The sequence below is a fragment of the Takifugu rubripes genome, chromosome 21, assembly GCF_901000725.2.
Source record: "Takifugu rubripes chromosome 21, fTakRub1.2, whole genome shotgun sequence".
NCBI lineage: Eukaryota > Metazoa > Chordata > Actinopteri > Tetraodontiformes > Tetraodontidae > Takifugu > Takifugu rubripes.
This window is the reverse complement of record NC_042305.1, coordinates 7,801,028-7,823,281: the sequence shown is the minus strand read 5'-3', so window position 1 is coordinate 7,823,281 and position 22,254 is coordinate 7,801,028. Positions and strand designations below refer to the sequence as shown.

At 41.6% G+C, this 22,254-nt stretch overlaps 3 protein-coding genes and 1 long non-coding RNA gene across 4 annotated transcripts; 1 reads left to right on the top strand and 3 right to left on the bottom strand.

Annotated features, from left to right (window-relative positions):
- Nucleotides 1-1,500: 1,500 nt before the first annotated feature.
- On the bottom strand, nt 1,501-9,904 carry hira (histone cell cycle regulator a). The gene is given in 25 exon segments (NM_001032680.1): nt 1,501-1,617; nt 1,883-1,971; nt 2,050-2,213; nt 2,306-2,428; nt 2,589-2,694; nt 2,875-2,933; nt 3,076-3,237; nt 3,323-3,471; nt 3,654-3,773; nt 3,989-4,205; nt 4,304-4,447; nt 4,532-4,732; nt 5,553-5,638; nt 5,827-6,048; nt 6,235-6,340; nt 6,870-6,940; nt 7,222-7,335; nt 7,453-7,620; nt 7,747-7,907; nt 8,045-8,140; nt 8,214-8,308; nt 8,426-8,516; nt 8,688-8,798; nt 9,019-9,081; nt 9,868-9,904. Coding segments are annotated over 25 exon segments (3,072 nt in total).
- An 847-nt stretch (nt 9,905-10,751) lies between these two features.
- On the bottom strand, nt 10,752-15,879 carry slc2a8 (solute carrier family 2 member 8). Its single transcript, XM_003974684.3, has 10 exons — nt 15,535-15,879; nt 14,765-14,927; nt 14,480-14,686; nt 14,108-14,207; nt 13,193-13,404; nt 12,956-13,105; nt 12,483-12,591; nt 12,255-12,392; nt 11,991-12,136; nt 10,752-11,810 (listed from the first exon to the last, which is right to left on the bottom strand). The coding sequence occupies exons 1-10, from the start codon at nt 15,624-15,626 to the stop codon at nt 11,664-11,666; spliced, it is 1,464 nt and encodes a 487-aa protein (XP_003974733.2). The 5' UTR covers nt 15,627-15,879; the 3' UTR covers nt 10,752-11,663.
- A 208-nt stretch (nt 15,880-16,087) lies between these two features.
- Nucleotides 16,088-20,799, top strand: LOC115247708 (uncharacterized). Its single transcript, XR_003886810.1, has 4 exons — nt 16,088-16,220; nt 19,417-19,486; nt 19,978-20,095; nt 20,566-20,799. It is a non-coding gene; the product is annotated as an uncharacterized lncRNA (long non-coding RNA).
- On the bottom strand, nt 18,572-21,745 carry mymk (myomaker, myoblast fusion factor). The gene is made up of 6 exons (XM_003974683.2): nt 21,266-21,745; nt 21,060-21,174; nt 20,169-20,317; nt 19,968-20,084; nt 19,716-19,856; nt 18,572-19,616 (listed from the first exon to the last, which is right to left on the bottom strand). The coding sequence occupies exons 1-6, from the start codon at nt 21,398-21,400 to the stop codon at nt 19,407-19,409; spliced, it is 867 nt and encodes a 288-aa protein (XP_003974732.1). The 5' UTR covers nt 21,401-21,745; the 3' UTR covers nt 18,572-19,406.
- Nucleotides 21,746-22,254: the final 509 nt, after the last annotated feature.

Here is a 22,254-nt window from a genome sequence, read left to right as displayed (position 1 = left end):
ATAATGTTAACAGATTAGTGAGCAGTTGATGGTTGATTAAAGGCCTGTATGATACAATTTATTAAAACATTTTGGGTGAAAACAAAGCTGACAGCAGAACACGACATTAAAACAGTTATCTACTTGAATTTTGATTGGAACAAGTTAACCGCACATCTCAGATCAAATATCTGAGATTTGAGACATACCTTTTCATTAAGGAAGCAAATTAAGAGAGGTTCTCTTTTATTTCCAGTATAAAACGGCAACTCCAAAATGTGCAAGTGCTACCAAATGTTAGTCTGTTTCATCACTGGGAGTGCTGGTAAATTTATGACAGTAGCACCACCAAAAATGAGTTTTTTAGAAAAATAAACATATGTATAAACCTCAGGAAGAAAATTTAATTTTGGAGTAAATTTTTAAAAAAATGTATTCTTTGATTTGACCTGGGTCCATAATGGGGCATATCAAGGAACTCAAGGAAAATTAGGCCATTTAGAGTGGGGGTGGGCATTGTGACGCTGCTACGTTTTATCAGTTTTTCTTGCTGCACATCCTGCAGACACTCAGGGAGACGACAGAAAAATCAGAGAATAAATAGAATGTCATCGCACAAGCATGACTGCACACTCTGGACACTTCCCGCTTGGCCAAATTGTTTCAAACATTTTATTTGAGCCGATTACTAGAACTCCCTTCAGTGGTTTAAAACCACTGAAAGAGAAAAATTACACTGAGATGGGAATCAGACTGTATATCACATGATCTGTCCTTTTGTAATTTAAATTACAATAAAAATAGCTTCCCAAGCAGCTCTAAGTGCTGTACAACTTACATGAAAACTCTTTAGCAGGCTAAATTAGCCACCACTGATTTAATATCACTGCTTCCTCCAGACTGTTTCCAAATATTGATCCTGCAAATTAAATTAAATATCAAATTAACCTAAATTTTGCCTTTTTTGGGGGGGGGGGGGGGGGTAGTGCTGTTAGGTCTTTAAAAACTGAGTGAGCTTTCTGGTGCGTTCCCTCATCTCCTGCAAAGTATGGACATAAGCGCGAAGACGCTTCTGCAGATAAGGGCGTGACTTTGGTACAAGCATATTGCTCCTTCAGATCTCAGTCAGATTGTTCTCGGATGAGCTCTTCACCTCTGCTCTTCATCAGTGATTTAACAGGACGTGTGGCTTCCATTCCTGCACAAAGCAGCAAACAAACTTGCCACATTTCTAACAGAGTGCAGAGGAGAGGTGCATAGGACAGGGAACAAAACATTTGTCCATAACCCGCCACCCCCCCCCCCAAAAAAAACGTAGCACCCACTTCTTCTTCTGAGCAACCGCAATGAAAACTGTTCAGGTTCTCGTAGTTGGTACAACCCAAACAAGCTTCCCAACGAGATGAGGAAAGCAGTCAGAGTTCAACGGAACTGGGGGCATCTTGGACAAACCGAACTGGTTTGCGGACGACTAATTCCCGAGCGTGTCCGTGTCAGTTTGTGTGTGCGAAGCACTGTGTGTTATTTATTGCGCAGCAGCTCCAGCTGGTCCTGGTATTCAGTAAACAGTCTCTGGAATCGCAGGTTCTCGCCAACGACCGGCAAAACCTCACGCAGCAGATCTCGCTTCCGCAAACCCTGAAGACAAACAAAAGACAGAATTTGATTTATTCCACAACAAACTGTAAAGATAAGCTGCACTGGTGCTTACTGTGTAATTTGGGCACTTATTCAAATGTGATTTAGTTCTCATCCCATTGGATGATGGGATCTTGTTAAAAACATATAAAACCACCTTAAGCAGACCTTTTTGAGCTTGAATTGAGAACTTTCTCTGGATCTATTGCCGTTTGAAAAACCTGCACATATATTTTGACCACTTATTCAGTAGATGTACTCATACCAGTGTTGTAGGCTCCCACGATGTAGTAGCTGATTTGTGGACGGGACCCAAAAGCTCTTTACAGAGTTCTCTGAGGCGATACTCTGAACCTAGCGAACAATAAATAGAAAGTTAGACACAGAAATGAGCTAGTAAACAGCATCATATTATGAGTAAGGGATCATCACCTTCATTGACGAGAAAACGCGCGTAGATGAGCAGCCAGTAACGATATTCCTGTGCTGACTGCAGAGTGAGAGCAGATGCTAACTGATTCTCCAGGAAGGCCAGCGTCATGCTCTGCTGAAGGTGGTGAGGTGTGGAGGAGAGGCGTGAGGCCAGGCGACCGGCACTGCAGGCACCAGAGAGATATTTCATATTCAAATTTTCTTTACAGTAGATAAATCTGGTGTTAAGAGAGAGACTAAAATGTCAGTGTCGTACTTGAAGTTGCGGCCCTGCATGGCAGCCAGAGGCCCTGAGGACATGGGTGCATCCTGGTTAGGTAGGCAATTCCTGAAGTCAGCACATTGGACCAAAGAGTCTGCTGTATCTGCGATCAGTGTCCTGAGAATACCAACACAAAGTCACTTGTAAATGCTGGAAACAAAACCAAGTTCGTACAAACAACACGTTCATTCATAATTTAATATTCAACGGCAGTATTAAATGTTTGCCAATAGTGAATTTAGCGTTCAGAGTAGATTACAGCCAGTCAGGTTCTCACCATGTCTCCAGTGACAAACTGAAACAGTAAGACTTGCCATTGGACAACCCAACAACTGGAACACCCTGCTGAGTCAGCATAGACTGAGACACTGTGACAGCAGCACCTGCGCACAAAAACCCAAAAGGTTTTTCTTTTATGCTGAATCTTGTTTCAAGGAAATAGCTTCCTTGTTTTCCTTCAATGAGTTGCAATATCAGGAAAGGAACTGATGACAAACTAATGGGAGAATACACTAATTCCATTTAATTTGAATTACGCTCTAGGATACACTGCAGTGTCTCACCAGATAAAATAGTCAGCAGAGACTCGTTCTTCACCAAAGCCTTCTGTTTATGAACATCCCTGTAAACACACGTAAACAATATACTTTTATCAGTAAATTAAAATCTGGAAGTCCGTTATTAAATATATCATCTGCTGTGCAAAGTCAAACACTTGAAGCCTCAAGCTGTAGTTTACAGAAATAGACCAGGAGGACACTGACCAGACCGAGAGCGTCGCTCCGGAAGTCAGAACCATGACAAAGTGTGCGGAGCAATGGAGAGCTGACGCGGGCGTAGCCAGTTGGATGGCTGGAAGCAGACGTCGCCCACAGGAAGAGAACACTGACAACATCCTGTCCTGGCTGGCCACGGCAACAACATCGCTGAGGAGGAAGGAAAACACACAAAAAATTTTTAAAAAAATATTCTCAGCTGACCCGCAGTGTAAAAACACGTTTACAGTCCTACCTGCTGCCTGCCGCTGTGAGCACCGAGCTCGGCAGCAGTGTGTTCCAGTCTCTTCCGTCTCTAGAGCATCGCAGCTGGCTGAGCCTTGAACCTGCGACCACAGATACCTCGTTCTCCACCTCCAAGACGACGGATGGATCCATGCTGACCTAAACACAGTGCAACATCTCTATTTACAACCAACAAAGCGGTCAGTCTAGTGGCTACTTTCAAAGTAAATGTGAAAAGATTTGAAGGCCCTGTAGAACCAACCAACCGAGTTTGAAAACACTGCTACAGCCTAAAAGGAAATGTAGAGTCAGTCCAGGACATCTATGATGCCCAGTGTTACCTGTAGAGTGAAAGCCTTCTTTATGCTTGGTGTTGGGAGTTTGAGAGCAGCTGCAGCTGTTGGAGTTGCAGCACCAGCAGCAGCAGCTCTGCTGGGCTCCCGCTCTGCTGGGGAAGTTGTCTGTCAGAAAATGGGATGAAAACACTTTGGTCTTTGTCTGGAGCTCTGCAATTGTATCCCAAGGTCATATATATACAAAGGGACTCTTTCACTATATCTGCTACATAATGTAACTGAATTTCAAGCCTCATGAAAAGCTATTCAGATTACCCCACTTATTAAAACATATAAGTTCATAAATATCTTAAACAATCTATGTGCCCCCGCCCCATTACCTGAGTAAGGGGTTGGGCAATGGAGGCAGCCATCTTGTCTTTCCTAGGCCGTCCCTTCTTCCTTTTTTCCACCACCTCCGCTCCATCCATCAGCAGCTCTGGTTTCCTTTTATTAAAAGCCAGGTTTTTGTTGATGGTAGCCATCTTGTCCTCACTGTCACTGCTGGTGTCTTCTTTAGACTTCACATCTTTCTGCATGGGAGTGCTCTCTTTTGGCCTGTCGGAACAAAAAAAAAGAGACGGCATTCGATTTAGATGTAGTTTTTTTAAAAATCTCAGACACTTTAACAAAGTTGCCTGTAGTGAGTAAATCACCGCTCTGAAGGCGTGAGCCCTGTGGAGGAAGCGATGGCAGCTGTGGCCCCCGGCGTGGCCTTGGACCTCTCTGTGAACCGAGAATCCAAGGCTTTCATTGGCTCTATCTTGGAAGCAGAGGTAAGTAGCAGGCACGACTTCACCCTGGAACATTTAAAAACCATAAGTAAATATGACAACAGGACAAAGGCGAAGCAGATAAAATGACAGTTTGCTGTCTGATTGTACCCATCCTTATTGTCCTCCAGGACTTTGGCAGCACTGCTGGGGGGAGGCGAGATGAGCATGGGGTCTTGGCTTGGCCTAAGACCCAGAGGAGGAGCCTGCCCAGGGCTGGAGTCAGAGCTAAGCTGGGAGGTGAGCTGGTTAGACATGGAGGAGCCTGATGGCAGAATGGGAGCGCTGTTGAACAGAGCTGGCGAGAAATCCCTGCACAGAAAGAGGAAGTGATTGAGTATCGTTTCTATGGCTACCGCTGCCAGTTTATTATCAATACTGCAGCAGGTAAAGCGGTGGACATGAGCTGAAGGTAATATTAGATTAAATATTTAATTCCTCCTATGATGTGCAAAATAGATCGAAAATAAAGGGATGGCTGATGTTCTGCTTCTCCTGCTTGTCATCTGGTTATGCTAATGTTTGTGTTCTGTCTGGTTGCCTCAATTAAACGCAAACAAATCGTATACAAAGTATTTTTTCAAAAGAATGTTCAGACTACTCTGGTTATTATATCAAAGTACAGTAATTTTCTTTAAGCTAAGGCATGGAAGCAGCTTTTACATCCTTTAATGAGATGATTTGTTTTCATATAGACGTCATTCGCCCAAACTCAAGACGCTTTTCAACATTAACACAAACAGAGCTGCTCGGCGACTGAATGAGTCAAGGATAAACTCCACGAGGACGAGTGCCTGGCTCTACAGACTCAGACTGCTCTGCAGTGCTCTCAGCAAAATGAAAATCTCTGCAACGGGGAGTGAATACAGAATCTGCCTGCGTGCATTTATGAAACAGCGCAGCACAAACGATAACCATGTACCCATCCATCTTGGTTAACTGCAACGGGACTAAAAAAAAAAAAAAATCATAAAGGGGTCTACAGTAATATGCAGCTTACTGATAAAAGATAATATCGCTGATATTTTTAAATATATATATAAGCAGAGTTAAGAACAATATATAAGTAGAAATGCATGGGCAACCATATTTGAAATGTAGTTTTCTGTCATTGTGATTCCTTATTTCCTACCCTGTGTCCAGCTGAGCGATACACAGCGGGGTGATTCGTCTTCTGCCATCAGGAGTTCTCGTCTCTACCTGCTTTTTAAGAAGGTTCTAAAGAAGAATGGGAAAAATGTAACCTCTATCTAATATCATCTAATGCAACACAAGATACTTGCAAATCGATATGAAAATATAGTGAGTCTGAAATCCATCTGACCATATTAACTATTAACAGGCATCGAGGGGAGCCAGGAGCACCATATTACCGAATGCATCAAAGTTTTGTTGTTTCTCGTTACCTTCCTGATGTCTTCAAGTGACTCCCCGTTCATCACGCTGTTGAGTTTTGGGGTGGCGGATTCGGACCCTGTGGCCCCTGGTCCTGAGTTGGCCTGAGTTGAGTTTCGTCGCTCCTGCTGGTATTTGAGCATCTCGGGGTTCTCTATGATTGTAGTGGAGAGCTGAGGCTCTGTGTTGGTTATGGCTAGACTTTTACCATAGATGTTCTGGTGGATGCTGTTCTGTAGGTCAGAGGAAGGGAAAGAAGTTAGATTGGTGTTCTTTTAGAGACAAAAAAGAAATTTCAAGGTGACATTTCTTACATTGCAAATGTCACCTTGTAATTTCTTTTTTAGTCTTTTGTTATACATTTATTATCATGAAAGCCGAGTTGTGCGGGTTTTCTTCACAGCTGATGAAGGTCTAACCTTCTCCTCCTCACTCAGTGGGTCTCCCAATTCATCTAGGGAAAAGTCCAAGTAGGCTACGGTACCATCCATGGAACACACCAACATTCCCAGACCTGTCAGTGTCCTAATACACACATACACACACACACACATAAGATGCAGGACTCAGCAACTGTATTAGAGTACTGCGTCTAATTCACATTTCTTTCAGTTCTGCAGACAATAATACAGAAAAGCCAAAGATGCACTTGTTTCTTTCCTTAGGATCTACTTATGTACTATGAACAGCAAAAACGCACAACTGGTGTGTGTTTTTTAGAGGGTAGGGCAGTTTTAACCAACACCTGAATTCTCCTCACATTGAGTGGACTCCAGGTTGGCTGACTGCTGGCTGCAATTTGCTCTTGGCAAAGTCATTAGCATGGGGTTCAGATACTTTTTCCACCCTTAACTGTGAATGTTTACATGTGTTCAGTAAAAACATGAAAATTTAGCATTTTTTGTGCAGTATTATTTTAAGCAGACTGTGTCTACTGATGTGAATTAGATGAAGATCAGAACATATTTAATGACCAATTTATGCAGAAATTCAAGTAATCCCAAAGGGTTCACATACTTTATTGCAACTGTACATAAGTGTTGTCCCTACTCACCAGGAAATGTCCATTATTGATTTGTCAAACAGATCATGGATGACTACTAGGGGGCGCTTCAGTGAGGTGAGCTAAGAAGCAGAAAGTATTCATTTGTAACTGTTTAAAAAGGTATTACAACAGAATTACATTTTAGTAATTTAACAGATGTTTTTTGTCCAAAGCAACTTACAGTGAGAGACACAATTACACATCATAGACCTATGTGAATAAAATACAACTTTACAGTCCAAAACTACCAATTAATTGAGGAGTGATATAGTGATTGAAGAGGGACCGAAACAGGAGAGAATGAGAGAAAGAGAGAAAAAAGACTGTAGTACAGCAAAAGTCAAGTCGTGTTGTAACTGACCCAGACAGACAGCGAGCGGTCTTTGCTGCCAACTGCACAACAGCAGTAGGGACAGCTGGGTTTTGGAGAGCCACCATTTTTCTGCTTCTTCTTAAAGATCTTCGGGTTGAATTTCTGTCAAGAAATAATCAATTTGCTCATACATATTTTTAGGTGAGGCTTGTTTCGGTGTACCTAAATGCCAAGCGCACAGGAGGGACACGGCGTTTTCAATTTTAAAACTTTTCTTACCACCACCGTGACAGCTTTACGGTGACCCACGAAGTCCATGTTGGTCCTCCAACCATCTCTCTCCACGATTTGTGCAGTGGGACCAGAGTTGTTCATGGCATGAGCTGACACCAGGTACTGACCGTCCGGAGACCATGACAGACGCAGGACATGAGTCGTCCCGCCACACTGCCACAAAGAAAGAAAAACTCTTGATTTTGAACATGTGATGTATAAAACATAAATCCATACGTGAAGCACACCTGTCCAATAGGAATTTAACCTAAATCCAGAGAGCCAGGGTGCTTTATTTACCTCACTAAAGGGTTTGGTGATGTTAGCTTCCATCTGCCAGTCCACTGTCCTCCACACTCTGAGGCTGTGGTCATCGGCCTGGGATGCAATGTACTTCCCCACTGGATCCCAAGTGAGGCCTTTTACCAAACCAGTGTGTCCTCGCAAACATGTCACCATTTCTGGAAAAAAAAAAGGCTGATGAGCTGACAGAATTCTCTTTCTGTATGAAGAGCAAGTCACACTGGAATGTATTAAACCCTGAACTGTGACTTTGTTAAAATCGTCTCAGAGAGGAACGTTGTCCGATGTTATCTACCTGGGAATTTGCGAGCATTCCAAATGACAATGGTGTTGTCCACACTGCAGGAGGCCAGCCAGACATCATGGGGAGACCACGACACATCCATCACATCTGTTAACAACAAAAAAAAATCTGAGTCACATCATTGTTTTTCTATACATATTCATTTTTGTGGCAGTCTTACCACCAGTGTGGTTCCTCAGGATAGTGACACACCTCCATTGTTCTACATTAGCCAACTTATTGCTGGATCCAAACACTGTACTTGGACCAATTAATCTACACAAAGGAGGAAAATGTTTGGTTCAAAATAAAGTAGTTTTGGTTTAGTCCAAAACATGTGTAAATCTACATGGACAACATGAACCATATTTTCAGATTTTTATGTGTACATACGCAGCTCTCTTCCACACCATGACCAGTTTGTCATCTCCTCCCGATGCCAGATACAGCCCATTGTTGGACCAACGTACACAATTTACACATGCTGCAGGGACACAAAGGCAAAATTCAAGGATTCTAACATTAATTGATCAAATAATTGATTTCTACAAGTGGTTAGCATCTGTTTAATCATCGAATGTATACTGGAAGCAGTACCAGGCTATGCTAAATAGGTTCATTTTAATTATTAGTACAAAAAAATAAACTTCGTTACCTAGGTGATTGTCCATTTGGCAAAGCATTTTGGGAACATTTTCATTCTTTTCATCCTCCTCTTTGAGAACTGGTGCCATATTCCAGATCATCACCTTACCAGAATCCTCTCCTTAAAAAAGGTAAAATGGTAGATATAAGTGACAAACAGCATCCAAAACAAACATGAACACACATACAAACGAACACACACACATACATACACACAGTAAACTTCACTGGAGTATATTACCAAATGGCGTCGGTGTATTTATAACTGACCCAAAATACATGAAATGCTTCCTTGCACTTCAGCACATTAAAGTACAGATCAGAGGAAAATTGAATCATACCTTGTCCACCAGTTGCAAACTTTGTCCCATCAGGATGGATGTCAACTGAAAATATGGGTTTGCCTGCAAAACACAGAGGTTGTGAGTTCCTCTGAACTAGTGTTAGATCTCACTTAACTACTCTACATGTAATACAATAATATTTATATATAGCTATTTCCGACAGCAAATGGTTAATATTTTCGGCTACTCTTCCAGTAAAGGTATATATTCTCTTGAAGAGATTTTAAAGGCAAGTGCTTCACACGAAGGTAACTTTTTTTGAGTTGATCATGAAAATATCGGAAAAGCAAATACGTTGTTGGAAATGACTTTGATGGTGATTTAGTTAGTTTTTTTCATCTGTAGAATGGAAATATGAGTATCAACCCAGTGTATGTGTGCAAGTGAACGATCGTCAACTTTCCCATAAACTAAATCCAATGGCTGACAATTTGACAGCTTTAACACAACATGTACTTCTTTAACTCCACAATGTAAAGCACAAACAATAGAAGATGTCAGCTAAAATTATGCATCGGCTGTCAAACAATTCTGCTTGAGACGTCATTTTCCATGAGCAGATACATTTGCAAAGGTTAGGGTATCAAAGCTAGCTGGGGAGGGGGGCTAAACTGGCTAGCTAGCCATGGTTAGCAAACATTTATATCTTCTGAGCAACCGAGGGTGATAATGATACTGCCACAACCGTGCCAGTTTAAGTATTGCATTTAATCTATTAATTGTTTGAGAGACTATTCAGTGACAAGCAAGTCAAACAAGTTTCGGCCACCACAGCACGCCTGTTCAATTCACCCCCTCCGACAACAAAAGACCAACTTGGTCCCCCAGATTCCTGCACAAGCTTACCGTTGTGGCTCACCCAGCTCGGCTTCAGCAGCTTCATTCTTAACCCGATTTTAACTTTCCTCCTATCTTACTTTCAACAAACAATCCATCAAGTTGGAGAACCGCTAGGCCCTCTTGCTTTGTCTCAAACTCTCAACGGCAATTTGTTGTTCTTGCGCTTCAACTCCATCCCAGCAAACACAGCCCGGTCAGCGCTCAGTGGCTGTTGGCACCCCGGACAACAGTCGAGGTGACACCAAACAGCCCAGGAAGTGCTCCGTTATTTTTGACCGCGGACCGGAAAATCGTGAAAGATGACTGTCATAATAAGTCAATAGAGAAACTGTAGAACTTACTTTTGTATTAAAATAAATGACATAAATATTCAACTGTACAGAAATCGATTCAATACTTACTCATCTTGTTCGCTATAAAAAGGAAAATGTATAATATATTTGTCAATTGTAAATTCCATTGTGCTGGCCTTTATCTTGAAAGGTAATTGAACCGCGAGCTAATTTAGGATTTTAATAGACCTACACACGGATAGAGGCGGGGCTAAGACAAAATTCAAAAAGAATATTTACCAAATCACAAAATGAGTTGTTTACTATACATATAGAATTTCATACTAATAAATATGTAATTGCAAGGGCAAATTTATCATTACAAATCGTAAATGTAATTTTTAATGACACATTGTATTCTCAGCTATGGATGAAAGAGTTGCACTGAGATATACAATCTCAAATATCGGATTGATTTCATAGTAGCAAAATTGTTACACTTCCTTTTCGAAATAGTATACATAAACTTGTGGATTTATCTTTATTGAATCAGTACTGGAATCACATGATGTGTCTGTATGTTCATTAAAGAATTTCAGTCACTCGGACACAATGGGGTTTTTTTGGGGTTTTTTTTACTATTGAGGTTGAATTCAAGTGTTTAATTAATCAGATTAATGCATGATACATAACTGGGGGGTGGGGGTAAAAACATCCCAGCTGAATGAAAATAAAATACTTTCTTCATCAACTGTTGAGTACCTTTAATGTGACTTCCCCCTTTGTGCCAAAATCCCAAAAATAATGACAAACAACCATTGTAATGCTAGTATGTTTCATTCTATTTTATATCACCAAATATATTGACTGGTCCAATGAAGACAGTTTGCACTGAATGTAAACAGACTCACTTCCCAAAAGAAACACAAAGCTCTAATTTTACAAATGTCAGCACTGTACCAACAGTGTATAAGGTTTCAGAAAATCCTCAGTCTCAATTACCCCTGAAAGTATATTCTACAGATAGTGATTTTGTAAAAAGTTTCAAAACTTCAATCAGTAGTAATATTCCATCAATATAATTTTAGTAATTATTTTCTTTAAATATTGATTTTAGTAGTGAGAATTCTGGATAATCAAAGAAAAAATCCAGACAGAAGAAAAAACCTTCATAATTATTTACCTGATTTTCATTGTCCTCCTTCCTTTTGATTTAGATTAACCATAGTGCAGATAGAACTGCAGCTGAGCTACGACGGAGACCCCAGCAGGGGGCAGTGTGCACCTGTCATTCTGGAGGTAGGCCAGCGTGTCGCGCTCGTGAAAACACCCGCGTGTGATCTCTGACACTGAACAAAGATTAAACAATAATGCACACTTTTTAAAGAATTTACCTGAAAACTACTAGTATGTATTAGCTTAGCCAAAAAATGTTTTACGTATCAAAAAAATCCACATCTGTTTTCACAGTGTCAGTTGGTTCAGAAACATGAGATTATCTTTTTGTGGATGAGTCAGGAGGATGTGGATTCAGGGACCCGATGTTCCCCTGAAAGTTGCTTCGATCTGTTCCAGAGTTTTGCCTTTTGTCTCTGGGATGAAAGCTATGGTGAAGATGACATTGAAGATGCACATAAAAGCAAACATCCAGAAGGTTCCAGCACTGGTCAGAACATTCTGAAAAAAAAAATCCAGTTCAAGACATTAAAGTTAATCTGAATACAGATATAGTTGTTTATTACTTATGTACTGGTACTTCTTTCAGCTTTTGATTGTGAATGATGTCATGTCTTTCCTACTGTAAGAAGCTGGCAAAAATCTATTTTGTATGTAACCAGATGTAACCAGAACCCTCACCATCATATTCTGGAAGGTTTTAGTGACGACGAAGGCCATGCCCCAGTTGGTAAGTACACATGCAGCGCTGGCAAACCCTCTCGCTTTGACAGGGAAAATTTCTGACATCACCAGCCATGGGATTGGACCCCAACCCAGAGCAAAACCTGAACACAATAACTAAGTATTAATACATTGTGGGGCTAAACTGGCTAGCTAGCCATGGTTAGGTTTAAATTCAAACATAAACCATTTAAATCAGACAGTGAGTTTGGATTCAAATACCTGCGATGAATACAGCCATGCTGGCCAGGGCCAACCAGGTCAAGTCAGGTTGGGCCTCTGTCACATTGCTGCTGTGAAACACTGACATGATGTAGAAATAAACCCCGAAAGCTGCAGTGCTGATCGTCATGGCAATACCTTTATTAGGGAAAGGATAACAACGTCAAGCTCTCACCGTGCAGGGGAGGGAGGGCACAAAAAACAAAACTGGGGATTTTCTAAAGATACCTGAGATGATGAGGAGGATTTTCCTTCCAGCTCTGTCCATGATGAGCGCGGCAACTCCTGTAAAGATGACCTGGATCAGACCCACAAGCACTGATGCAAGGTCACTGTTCTAAAAACAAACCAGTCAAAAATGTAAAAAAGTTACACAATTTATAAACACAAGTCCAAACTGATCATTTCCATACGTATTTTATCTGTATCTGTTCACCTCCCTCCCTCCTTCCTTCCCTCCCAGACATCAAGCATCATTCCAACACTAATTCCTCTTAACTGGAAAAACGTAATGGTCTAAGATCGAGGCTTAAACTGAAGCTGCATTCCAAAATGCAAATTTGTTCTTTTTTAAGTGGAAACTGTAGCTACTCTAAGAAAGTATCTCATTAAGTGTTGTATTAGGTCACATGAAGGTCAGACTGGGTCTTCCTTAGAACAATAAAGCTTAGAACGTACCAGATGAAAAAATGGGTCCTCACCTCAAAATGTGCCTGTTCAAAAATGTTCTCAGCATAGAACATGATGGCGTTGATGCCCGTCATCTGCTGGAATACCATCAGCATGACGCCGATTACCAGCGGCTTGTAGACACCAGGGTCTTTTATATCTAATAAGTGGAAGCTGGATCCCTGGAGGTAAACAGCGGCACATTTCACCGTCTAGGACTGAATCAGGTGCATGCCTGACTCCGAAGCGTCAACCCTCTGTAGACTCACCTGTTCCTCACATGCATCTTCAATACGGGCGCACTCCCATTCAATGGGGGCATCTGGTCCCCGCAAGAATCGCAACGCCTCCTCTGCCTCACGCCTCTTTCCCTTTGACAGCAGGAAGCGCGGCGTCTCAGGCATGAAGCACATCAGTACCATCAGCAGTGTGGGCGGGATGGAGCAGCAGATGGCCAGCCAGCGCCAGTCCATGAAGAGACCTGCAGGACGAGATCCCACCAATCAGAACTCCTCACGCATTTCAAATGTTGTTCTTAGGCCATTTCAATAAAAAGAAACTATCTAAGCTTCTTTCCTTCACATGTATCCGAACACTGATTCTTCTATGTCAAAACTAAATGGAGCTTTGTCAAGGTTTGGCTTTCCTCATTCCATGTTAAAGTGTTGCTGCTAAAAATACTCTTTTCTGCTAATGTGATTGTTCCACCCAATTTCCTGCAGAAACCCCACTGTTGATGTTCATTATATGCAATGTTTTGTTGACATGCTAGTGCAGGAATAAATACATCCAACATGCTACACATTAAAAAAGCAATTTAACTCAAATAGCATAATGGCATCTTGAAATTGCCCTCTAACATACACGAAGCCATCTCATGTGACACGCCAACCTCTATAAATATGAAGGACAGCCAGATAATAAGATTATGGCGAAGCAGCAACATTCACACAGAACGGGAAATTTAAACAAGTGAGCAGAGGACCGAGGCAGATCACCACATTCGTTTTCAACTGTAGGTTGCAGAGGGCAAATGTAACTTATATCGCTCTGTACGTGTTTTTGAGCTTGTGATGTGCAACTGTAGAATAAACAGGCATAACAGCCAACACGCCCTAAGACTTTAATGTGCCTGTGAAATGTTTCACTCCCAGAAGATGAATTTTTAAGCTGAGCATACTTGCCTGCCAGATACACTCCCATGATGCCCAGCACCACCATCAGCTGCACACAGGAGCCTAATGTGCCTCGTACTCGCTCATGTGACATCTCAGAAATGTATAGCTGTGGGAGGAAAGGGAAAAAAACATTTAAATGATGCAGAAAAAATAAATAAATAATAATAATAATAACTTTAATAAACTTGAAATAATTTATGAAGAAATACCATTTATGTTTTTTCCATAAATGTTTTCTCTTTCAGTCTCAGATGTTACAGTTATAAAAAAATGCTAAAAAAAAACCTTTTGATAAAGATGTGAAATCTACAAACAAAAACAACAACAGTCTTGCAGTACAGAACAGAGAGGACCGACTGCGAGTGCAGTGTCTCTTACCGGGACAACCAATGATGTGACCCCGCTGGCGAGGCCGGTGAGCAACCTGCCAACGTAAAGCATCCACACGTTCTGTGCTGCAATGATGATGGTGAAACCAAAGACAAACGGCAAGGAGCAGAACATCAGGCTAAGCTTCCTCCCAATCTTCTCCACCATCCAGCCCCCCAGCAGCCCCCCTATGGCTGCTCCCACTGTAACTATGGACTGAAAAACAAAACATTATACCTTCAAAAAGACCAAAATTCGACTAGAAAATGACAGCTCTCAAAAAAGATGTCATACCCCAAACCAGGAGGCCTGGTTAGCATCCAGCTGCAATCGAGGGTCAGCAATGGTGGTGAGTTCAGGAATGACGGGAGAGCTGTACCCAAGGACAAACCCGAAACTCATGGGACCCAGAACTGATGCAAAAGTGGCCAGGTACAACTTCTTGTTCTTCACTTTACTAAGGGGAGAAATGGAAAAAGAGTAGATTGAAAAGGGCAAAGGTCAGATCAGGTCATCATTAATCTGCACATTTACACAACCAACTTTGTTAAGGCAGAGGATCAGAATTTCTCAGCAAACATCCTTGATTGAATTGTACACAGATGGCAACTATTTTGGGTCAGTAACACATTTAATTTAGCTCTGTAAAGTCAATTGAAGGTTAAGAAGAAGACAAGCATAGTTTGCTCTGCAGAACTGGTGTATTAAGAAGTTTCAGCTGGGTTTGCTGGATCATATAGGCGGTATCGCTCAAATCACCTGTCTGCTGGCCCTTAACCCAGGGACAACCCTCTTTTTTGGGAGGGGGGCAAAAAAACATTGAGTCTTTGGCTTCACTCCATAAATAAGAATCAGCGAAAAACAAAGACAATTTTGGTTTGCTGATCAGTCAGTGCGTAATGGGATGGATTTTAAAACACATGTTTGTTAAAGAATAATGAGTGCATAAATTATTATTTGAAAAATGTGATCTGCCATTTCAATGGATCAGTACTTTTCTGTGGAACACTCTAAAAACCACCCGTGGGTTGCTGGAAGAGCAACAACGGTGCATGTTAACTAACCTCAGGTAGGCATCCTGCTCAGATATGAGTCCGGTAGGATTGTGTCCGTCCTCCGAATCCAACAACCTTCTCCTCTCATTCTGGATGTCCATACTTAAAGCACCGATGTCTCTTCTTTTTTTCTTGATCCTGTAGATCGTCGATCACAGGTAAAAGTAGTCAGCTCTCCTTGTACCTTTCCAACTCCTCCTCACAGAGGAGTCGAAATGTGGATGCTCTGCAAAATTGGGCTGGAAGATTTACATGGACACAACTATTGCTTCACATTGTGTCGTTGAAGTCACACAACTCTGCGAAAGGTTGCTTCCTCGACACTTGCTTTGTCAACATTTAAGTCAGCTGACCATTGTGAGTGTGCACTATTTCCTTTTTTCAAAATAAGAGTTCTACCTAGTAATTCAAGTACTAATGGCGCCCGCTTACTGATGTAATTTGTTGGTAACCGTATAAGCATATTTTATTTTCCTATTTAAGGCTACAAATTATAGCAAAGTGGTTATTTTTATCCTTAAATTATTAATTATTACACCGTTTGATTGTATTTCGGTGGGATCGAAACAACACCGGAATAGTCTCGCGCGCCTCTAGCGGCCGTTTCCATGACAACACCTAGCTTTAAGATATTCGGCCAATCTAAAATGCTGGCAGACTGAATGATGACCAGACTTCAAATTGGGAAAGCAAATGTAAGTATAATCAAGACTGTTAAGATGTTGATTTAATCAAGAGTCAACACACTAAGATCACAGTCCAAGTTGTATATTTGATCTGGAGTGTGAAAAGGTCTTTATCCAATCAGAGCCCGACCGACGAAACATTTACTTTCTAGTGGCAGCTGAACATGTCAAGACAGGTAGAACCTGACAATCCTGACTGACATTTATCTCTGTTCACAAGTTCACTGTGTATGTGTGTGTGTGTGTGTATTTCCTCCTTAAAAATGATCAGGGCACTTGTGCGGTAATTGTGGGTTTATTTTAAAAAGCTGAATACCTGTGTACCAGCATCTTGGTTAATTCCTAAAATATTTCACTGCAAGTTAAAAAAAAGAAAAAAAAAAACTTTTTTGTTTGTTTTGTTTTGATCTTTTTAAAGCGTTTACAGTTCTGCATTCTATATATTAGATTCAGATTCAGATCCTTTATTTGTCCCACACGGGGAAATTTACAGCGCAACAACAGCAAAAGCACGCAGAAAAAATAAAATTTGGGATAGAATAGAGAATATACAAAAAAAGGATGTAGGTATATATATTAGAAGTAGTTTGTTGCTAGTGTGAGCAGAAACAATTGGGTTTATAAGTTATAATGTTAAAATCTTCCGCTTTTTTACTGTACAACCAACAAAAACCAACCAACAACCAACAAAAAACACAAATTTTAAATTCTTTTCAGCAGAAGAGGAAGACAAGGAGGCGTAATATTTCTGTGCAGTAGGTGGCAGCAGAAGCGCAATTTTAGGATATTATTAGTTTTCAGTCCTTTTCACCCTAATTTCTTCAGACAACGGTCATGGAATGTCCTACTATTTCAATCCGGTGGCTTAAAATCACCTACCTTTTTAAATCTACCTTATTTTCAGTAGCTATTTGTTCCCCCCCTCTCTACCCATCTTTCTGGCCACATTTTCACTACTATAAATTATTAATACATGTTAAGACTTAGTGATTAAATTAAATCCTCCTATATATGGGAAACTCTCCAAATATGGCCCTTGAAGAACCCTTAATCAAATCACTTTCACTGTTTTGGTCTAAAAAAGAAAATTCTCACTTTCTCAGGGAATTGATTACAATGCAAGACGAGTCTGATATTAGCCGGTCTGCTAATTTGGTGTTGTACTTAGTTACCATTTAAAAGATGATGTACATTGCTTATCTGTGTATCACTGCATCATGACAAACACAGCTTAGAGCAGATCTACTCCATAACATCCCCAGTGTTTTCATGACTACACCCTGACAAAATGATTTTGGCCCAAATAGCATCATCGTGATATCAGGCAGTTTTAGCATGGGCAACCATTTATAGCAACAATCTTGTGTGATTGGTTCAATTTTTTTTCTCTTCCTGTGGTGTAGTAAAATCTGAAGGGCAGCTGAAATGTCATAAGTTACTGAATTTCAGCAGCGGGGATGTGTTATGCTTGCATCTCTGCAGCGTTCCCTGACAAGCAGCTGACCTCAGTGTATTAACAACAGCTGTGGTAACAGCTGACACACAGAGCAAAGACCTGTGGCACACTGGCTATCGTCACATCACATAAAACATCCACCCAACATTGGTAAGATCACAAAAATACCAGGTTCACTCCATAGAGAGCACTTTAATGAAAATGGATGTAACACGTTTTCTCGTTACCTTCTTCAAAAAGGCCCCTGCTGGTGCGAATTGATGACCCTCATAACACCAATGAGCTTGAACTTGGTGTCATTTTATGGGACTGGGTTCGTATTAATTTCTCCTGTCAGGATTTTACCCAGCGAAACAGCCATAAATGTGTGTGGGCTTCTTCCCATCAGCGGAGGGGTGCGGGATAGACAGTGGTCGTGGAGGAGCTGAGAAGCGTTTCACACGCATGTGTAACGAGAAAAAAAAAATGGATTGAATTACGAGCTCTACAGGGCCGGGAGGTACAGCCACCCGGGTGGTGCCACTGGCCCAGCCAGTCTGAATTTTGAGGCAAGACAAAACCACCTTTCTCTGGGCACAGGGTGCGTGCTGGGTGGCTTGGCCTCTACTCAAGACATTTCAAAGTAAAGAGGGATATTCACATTTTTGCCGTAGTCTGTTGTGTCTAGGATATACAGGATGTGTTTGTAGTCTCTGTGTGCGCAAATCCATGTCCTGAAGTGAAAGCGGATGGAGAATTGTGGGTTTAAAATTGGATTAGTATCGTTAGACAAGGACCAGGTCTTGAAGTACTCTATGTGCCAGCCAGGAATTTGTTGGCATCTGCTTTACTGTAAGTATAATATATGCTGTATCCCTGTGTTATGTCAATACATGGTTGAGGCTTTACAAATGAGCTCTTTTCTTCAGATAGATGCTTTTTTCTTTTATTTACAAAATTATCAAAGAAAAATAGTGGACATGCATGCAAGCATACTGCAATAAATTAGATCTCAAAAAAAATACACACTCTAAAAAATGTACATTGGAGTCAAAAGAAAGTGCTCAGACATGATTCAATTATCCACCTGTTAATTCAGAAAGTTGATGATACACAAAGAACACTGAAACCTTCTTTATGGTCCTGTAATTCTGACAAATTCAGCCACCTGGTTCCTTTCTCTAAGACACAGGAAAGACAAAAAGGAGGAGGGGGAAATGACAGACAGAAGCGAGCAGACAAAGACTCTCCCATGAGGAACATTTCTTGAGACAATTTATATATTTTGGAGAGATAAAACATCTGCCTATTGGTTCTTCCCATAAATTTTCCAGTCAGTTTACTGGCTTGTCTGAAGGGTTGTCTCCCAGTTCATGCTGTGTGTGTTCTTTTGTAGCATGCTGCCTGTCCTCTGCGTTGGACAAGTGTTTTAAACAGCTGTGCTCATACTGGACCTTTGAAGGCAATGGATGCTATTTATTTTTGTACCAAGCTGGGGTGTTTTGTCCCTTTGCATGTAAGCTGGGATGTATAAATACAGTTTTCATCCCACAAACCCCACCAGCCGGCCATTACAAAGTAGAAAGAAACCTGCACGCGGTGGTTGGTTTCCTGCTGATTTGTCAGTCTCGTAAATTTACCAGAAATTAGCAGTCAACTGTTGGATGACACTCCTGTTGTATGAGCATATCTAACCATTCGACTGCTTGTTCTTCAGTATAAAGTCCTCCTACATTAGGTCTGAAAGTTTGTTTCCATCTTCACTTCCAGCCATTCATCTCTTTAAGCTTGCTGATGCTGGTCCCCTTGATGGGCGTGGAGGGCGGGGGGCTGTAAAGAGGTAATGTGGTGCTGCTGCTTCCTCGTTTCCACAGTTTCTCAGTGGGTACCGTCCACACGGTCCTATTTGTCTTCTTAGAAGACTTCTTCGGCTTATCTGTCTTCTCTTTGGTGCTCCCAGGAGACATGGACTAAAGAGTGAGCAATTAGAAAACAAGATTATGAGCATCAAAAATACCCCATTTTCTTTCAGCTCTATTCCCTTATTAATTATAATAAGTGTAACATACACAGCAGCAGAGAGTAAAGCAGGTGAGCTTTGCGGCGTTTTGTCCCGTCCCTGCATAGCGATTCTTCTTTGGCAACAGCAGGATAAAGGACACAGCCAAAGACAGATGGTAGAAGCTGTGGACGTAGGCGTAGTCCCACTCCTGTAGTGACAAAAGTGGAGCACACTCATGCCCTTGATTTATACAAATGTATTCCATGACAAGCAGAGAAGTGGGGATGAAAAGATTATGGCATTTATTTTTGATAATTACCTCGAAATAGAAACGCAGCATCAGAGCCAGAGCACCGAAGCAGCAGCCCGGACCGACCTGCTGTGTGTACACCGTCTTCTCTGGATACACCGCCCTCAACTGCTTCATCTTCTGAAGCTGAAATAGAGGTAATATCCACAGAAAGGGCACACTCAGAACAGAGTGGTTGTTTTGATTGTTAGAATAAAGAACACCCCTCACCCATTTGACAGTGATTATAAAGACAGCGGATCCAATGGGCCCAGAGTAGATCCCATAGCCCCAGCGGTCCTGGTAGATCCTTACAGCAATAGTCAACACTCCAAACATGGTTAAACTTGACCTTTGGGGTTCATCAAAGTCTCCTAAAGCTGGAATAACATTCATATTCGCATTCGAAAAGTTGAACGAGCAGCATTAAAAAGAGCTTTATCTTATTGTACGACATCACTTTGTCAGCTTAACACTGTTAAAGTTCAAATGATGAATAAGAATAGAGAAAATCTGCCAGCCGTCAGGGTTACTGATGCCACTGGCTTGGGCACAACACATCATTTTCATTTATAATTTACAAGCCGAAGCTGTATTTGACATTGACTCCTTTTTTAAAACTCCTCAGATGCCAAAGAGACCCATCAGTGAGGACAGCTGTCAAAGATTTCCAGTGTGTGATTGAAAACACTTGCTGGAAAACCTCAGGAGCTTAGATGGGAAGGGAGCGTGGCCAACAACAAGCATGTCTGAACAGATGTGAGGTGAAGTCACAGACACAACATTTGCTGTTAACAACTGCTGTGGCCAGAGCAGATTAACTCTACTGTTGTATCCTAACCCCTTGAAATAAATGGTAAAATCAAAAAATGAGTTCTGAAAAATCCCATGGTGAGTTAATTGGCTATAAATCTAATAAAAACAAGAATTTCCAGCCAAAGATTTGGCGGTGCAGCTCAGGTTAGGGACACTAATGTGTCAGACTGCCTGTAAATTTTGATTTAAATGCCATCAGCAGCCCATAAACCCCCTCGTCTTGTCGTTGTCAGTGTTTTATTCACAATGCATATGAAGCTTCACACACAGTCCAACCACTGACATGTCAAACTGGTGTGGACTCACCAATTAGTGTGACCCACATCGAAAGCGCAGTGCCATAAACACTGAAGTATTCCAGAACATCGTATCTCATGAAACACAGGATGGAGAGGCCTGGTCCATCACATGCATGATAGATCTACGGTCAAACAGATGTACCTGCTGTTATACACTTGAGAAGGAAACACAAATCTTCTAAAGGCAGAACAGATGAAAAATAGATTTCTCACCGCGGCGAAGAACATGGTAAAAAAGTACACCATTGCCTCCATGTGGAAACCTCTCTTGGCAGCCACGCTAGCTGTAGGCAGGAACACCAGGCTGCTGACTGTTGGAAGCAACATCTTGGCGATGAACGCTCCCATGGTGAAAAAGAGTTGGAGTTGAAGATCCAAGTGAAGGTCCTCGGTCTTCAGAAGGACAGTTAGTGATGCTGCAGGTTTCCTCACTGGGGAGCAACTGAATGAGCCGATCAGTGCACGTACATGCACACGTAGACTCACATACACTGGTAACACACCCAGCTGTCCGGTTTGGGCATTTAAAGTTTAAATGTCCAGCTGGCTGGTCTACAGAGGCCTGGACGTGCACAGTCATGGTCCAACAGTTGTCTGCATACCAGTGTGACGTGGGAGGGGCAAGGCGAGGAGTCCAATGCAATATCAGAGCATGTTTTTGAAGTAATTCCAGTTATCTGTGTAATTATCTGTGCAATATTTTGATTTCTAAAGTAATATGTGAAGTAGGAAGACAGCATTTCAACTGTTTGGTTTATTTTGTTTCCACTGAAAAGAAATCAGAGGACAGGCACAGCAGCAGACACTGGACTTTTACATTCTTGGTGTGTGCTTTGTGCCACAGGTTTTCTTGTGCTACGTTAGGTGCTCGTCTCCTCCATGTTTGACTGTAAGTGTAAATGTCTTAGACAAGCCCTCCGCCTTAGGGCAGCAGTTGGCCTCCTCCTTTCTCCTCTCAGCTGTTACACCTGCTCAAAGGCTTGATACAGCTACACAAAGGGTGCAGTATCTCTGAGGGCTTTTACGCCATGTTTCACATTCTCTGAGTGTTTGGGTAAGACCAGCTCCCTCTGCATTCAAAATGGTTTAAAATCCTCTTTTACGAAAGAGAATACACAGACATGAAGTGAAAGGAAATACATGCATAGCCTGAGTTAACTGTTGGGGGACACTCATCACACCTGCTGGTTAAAAGTTATTTT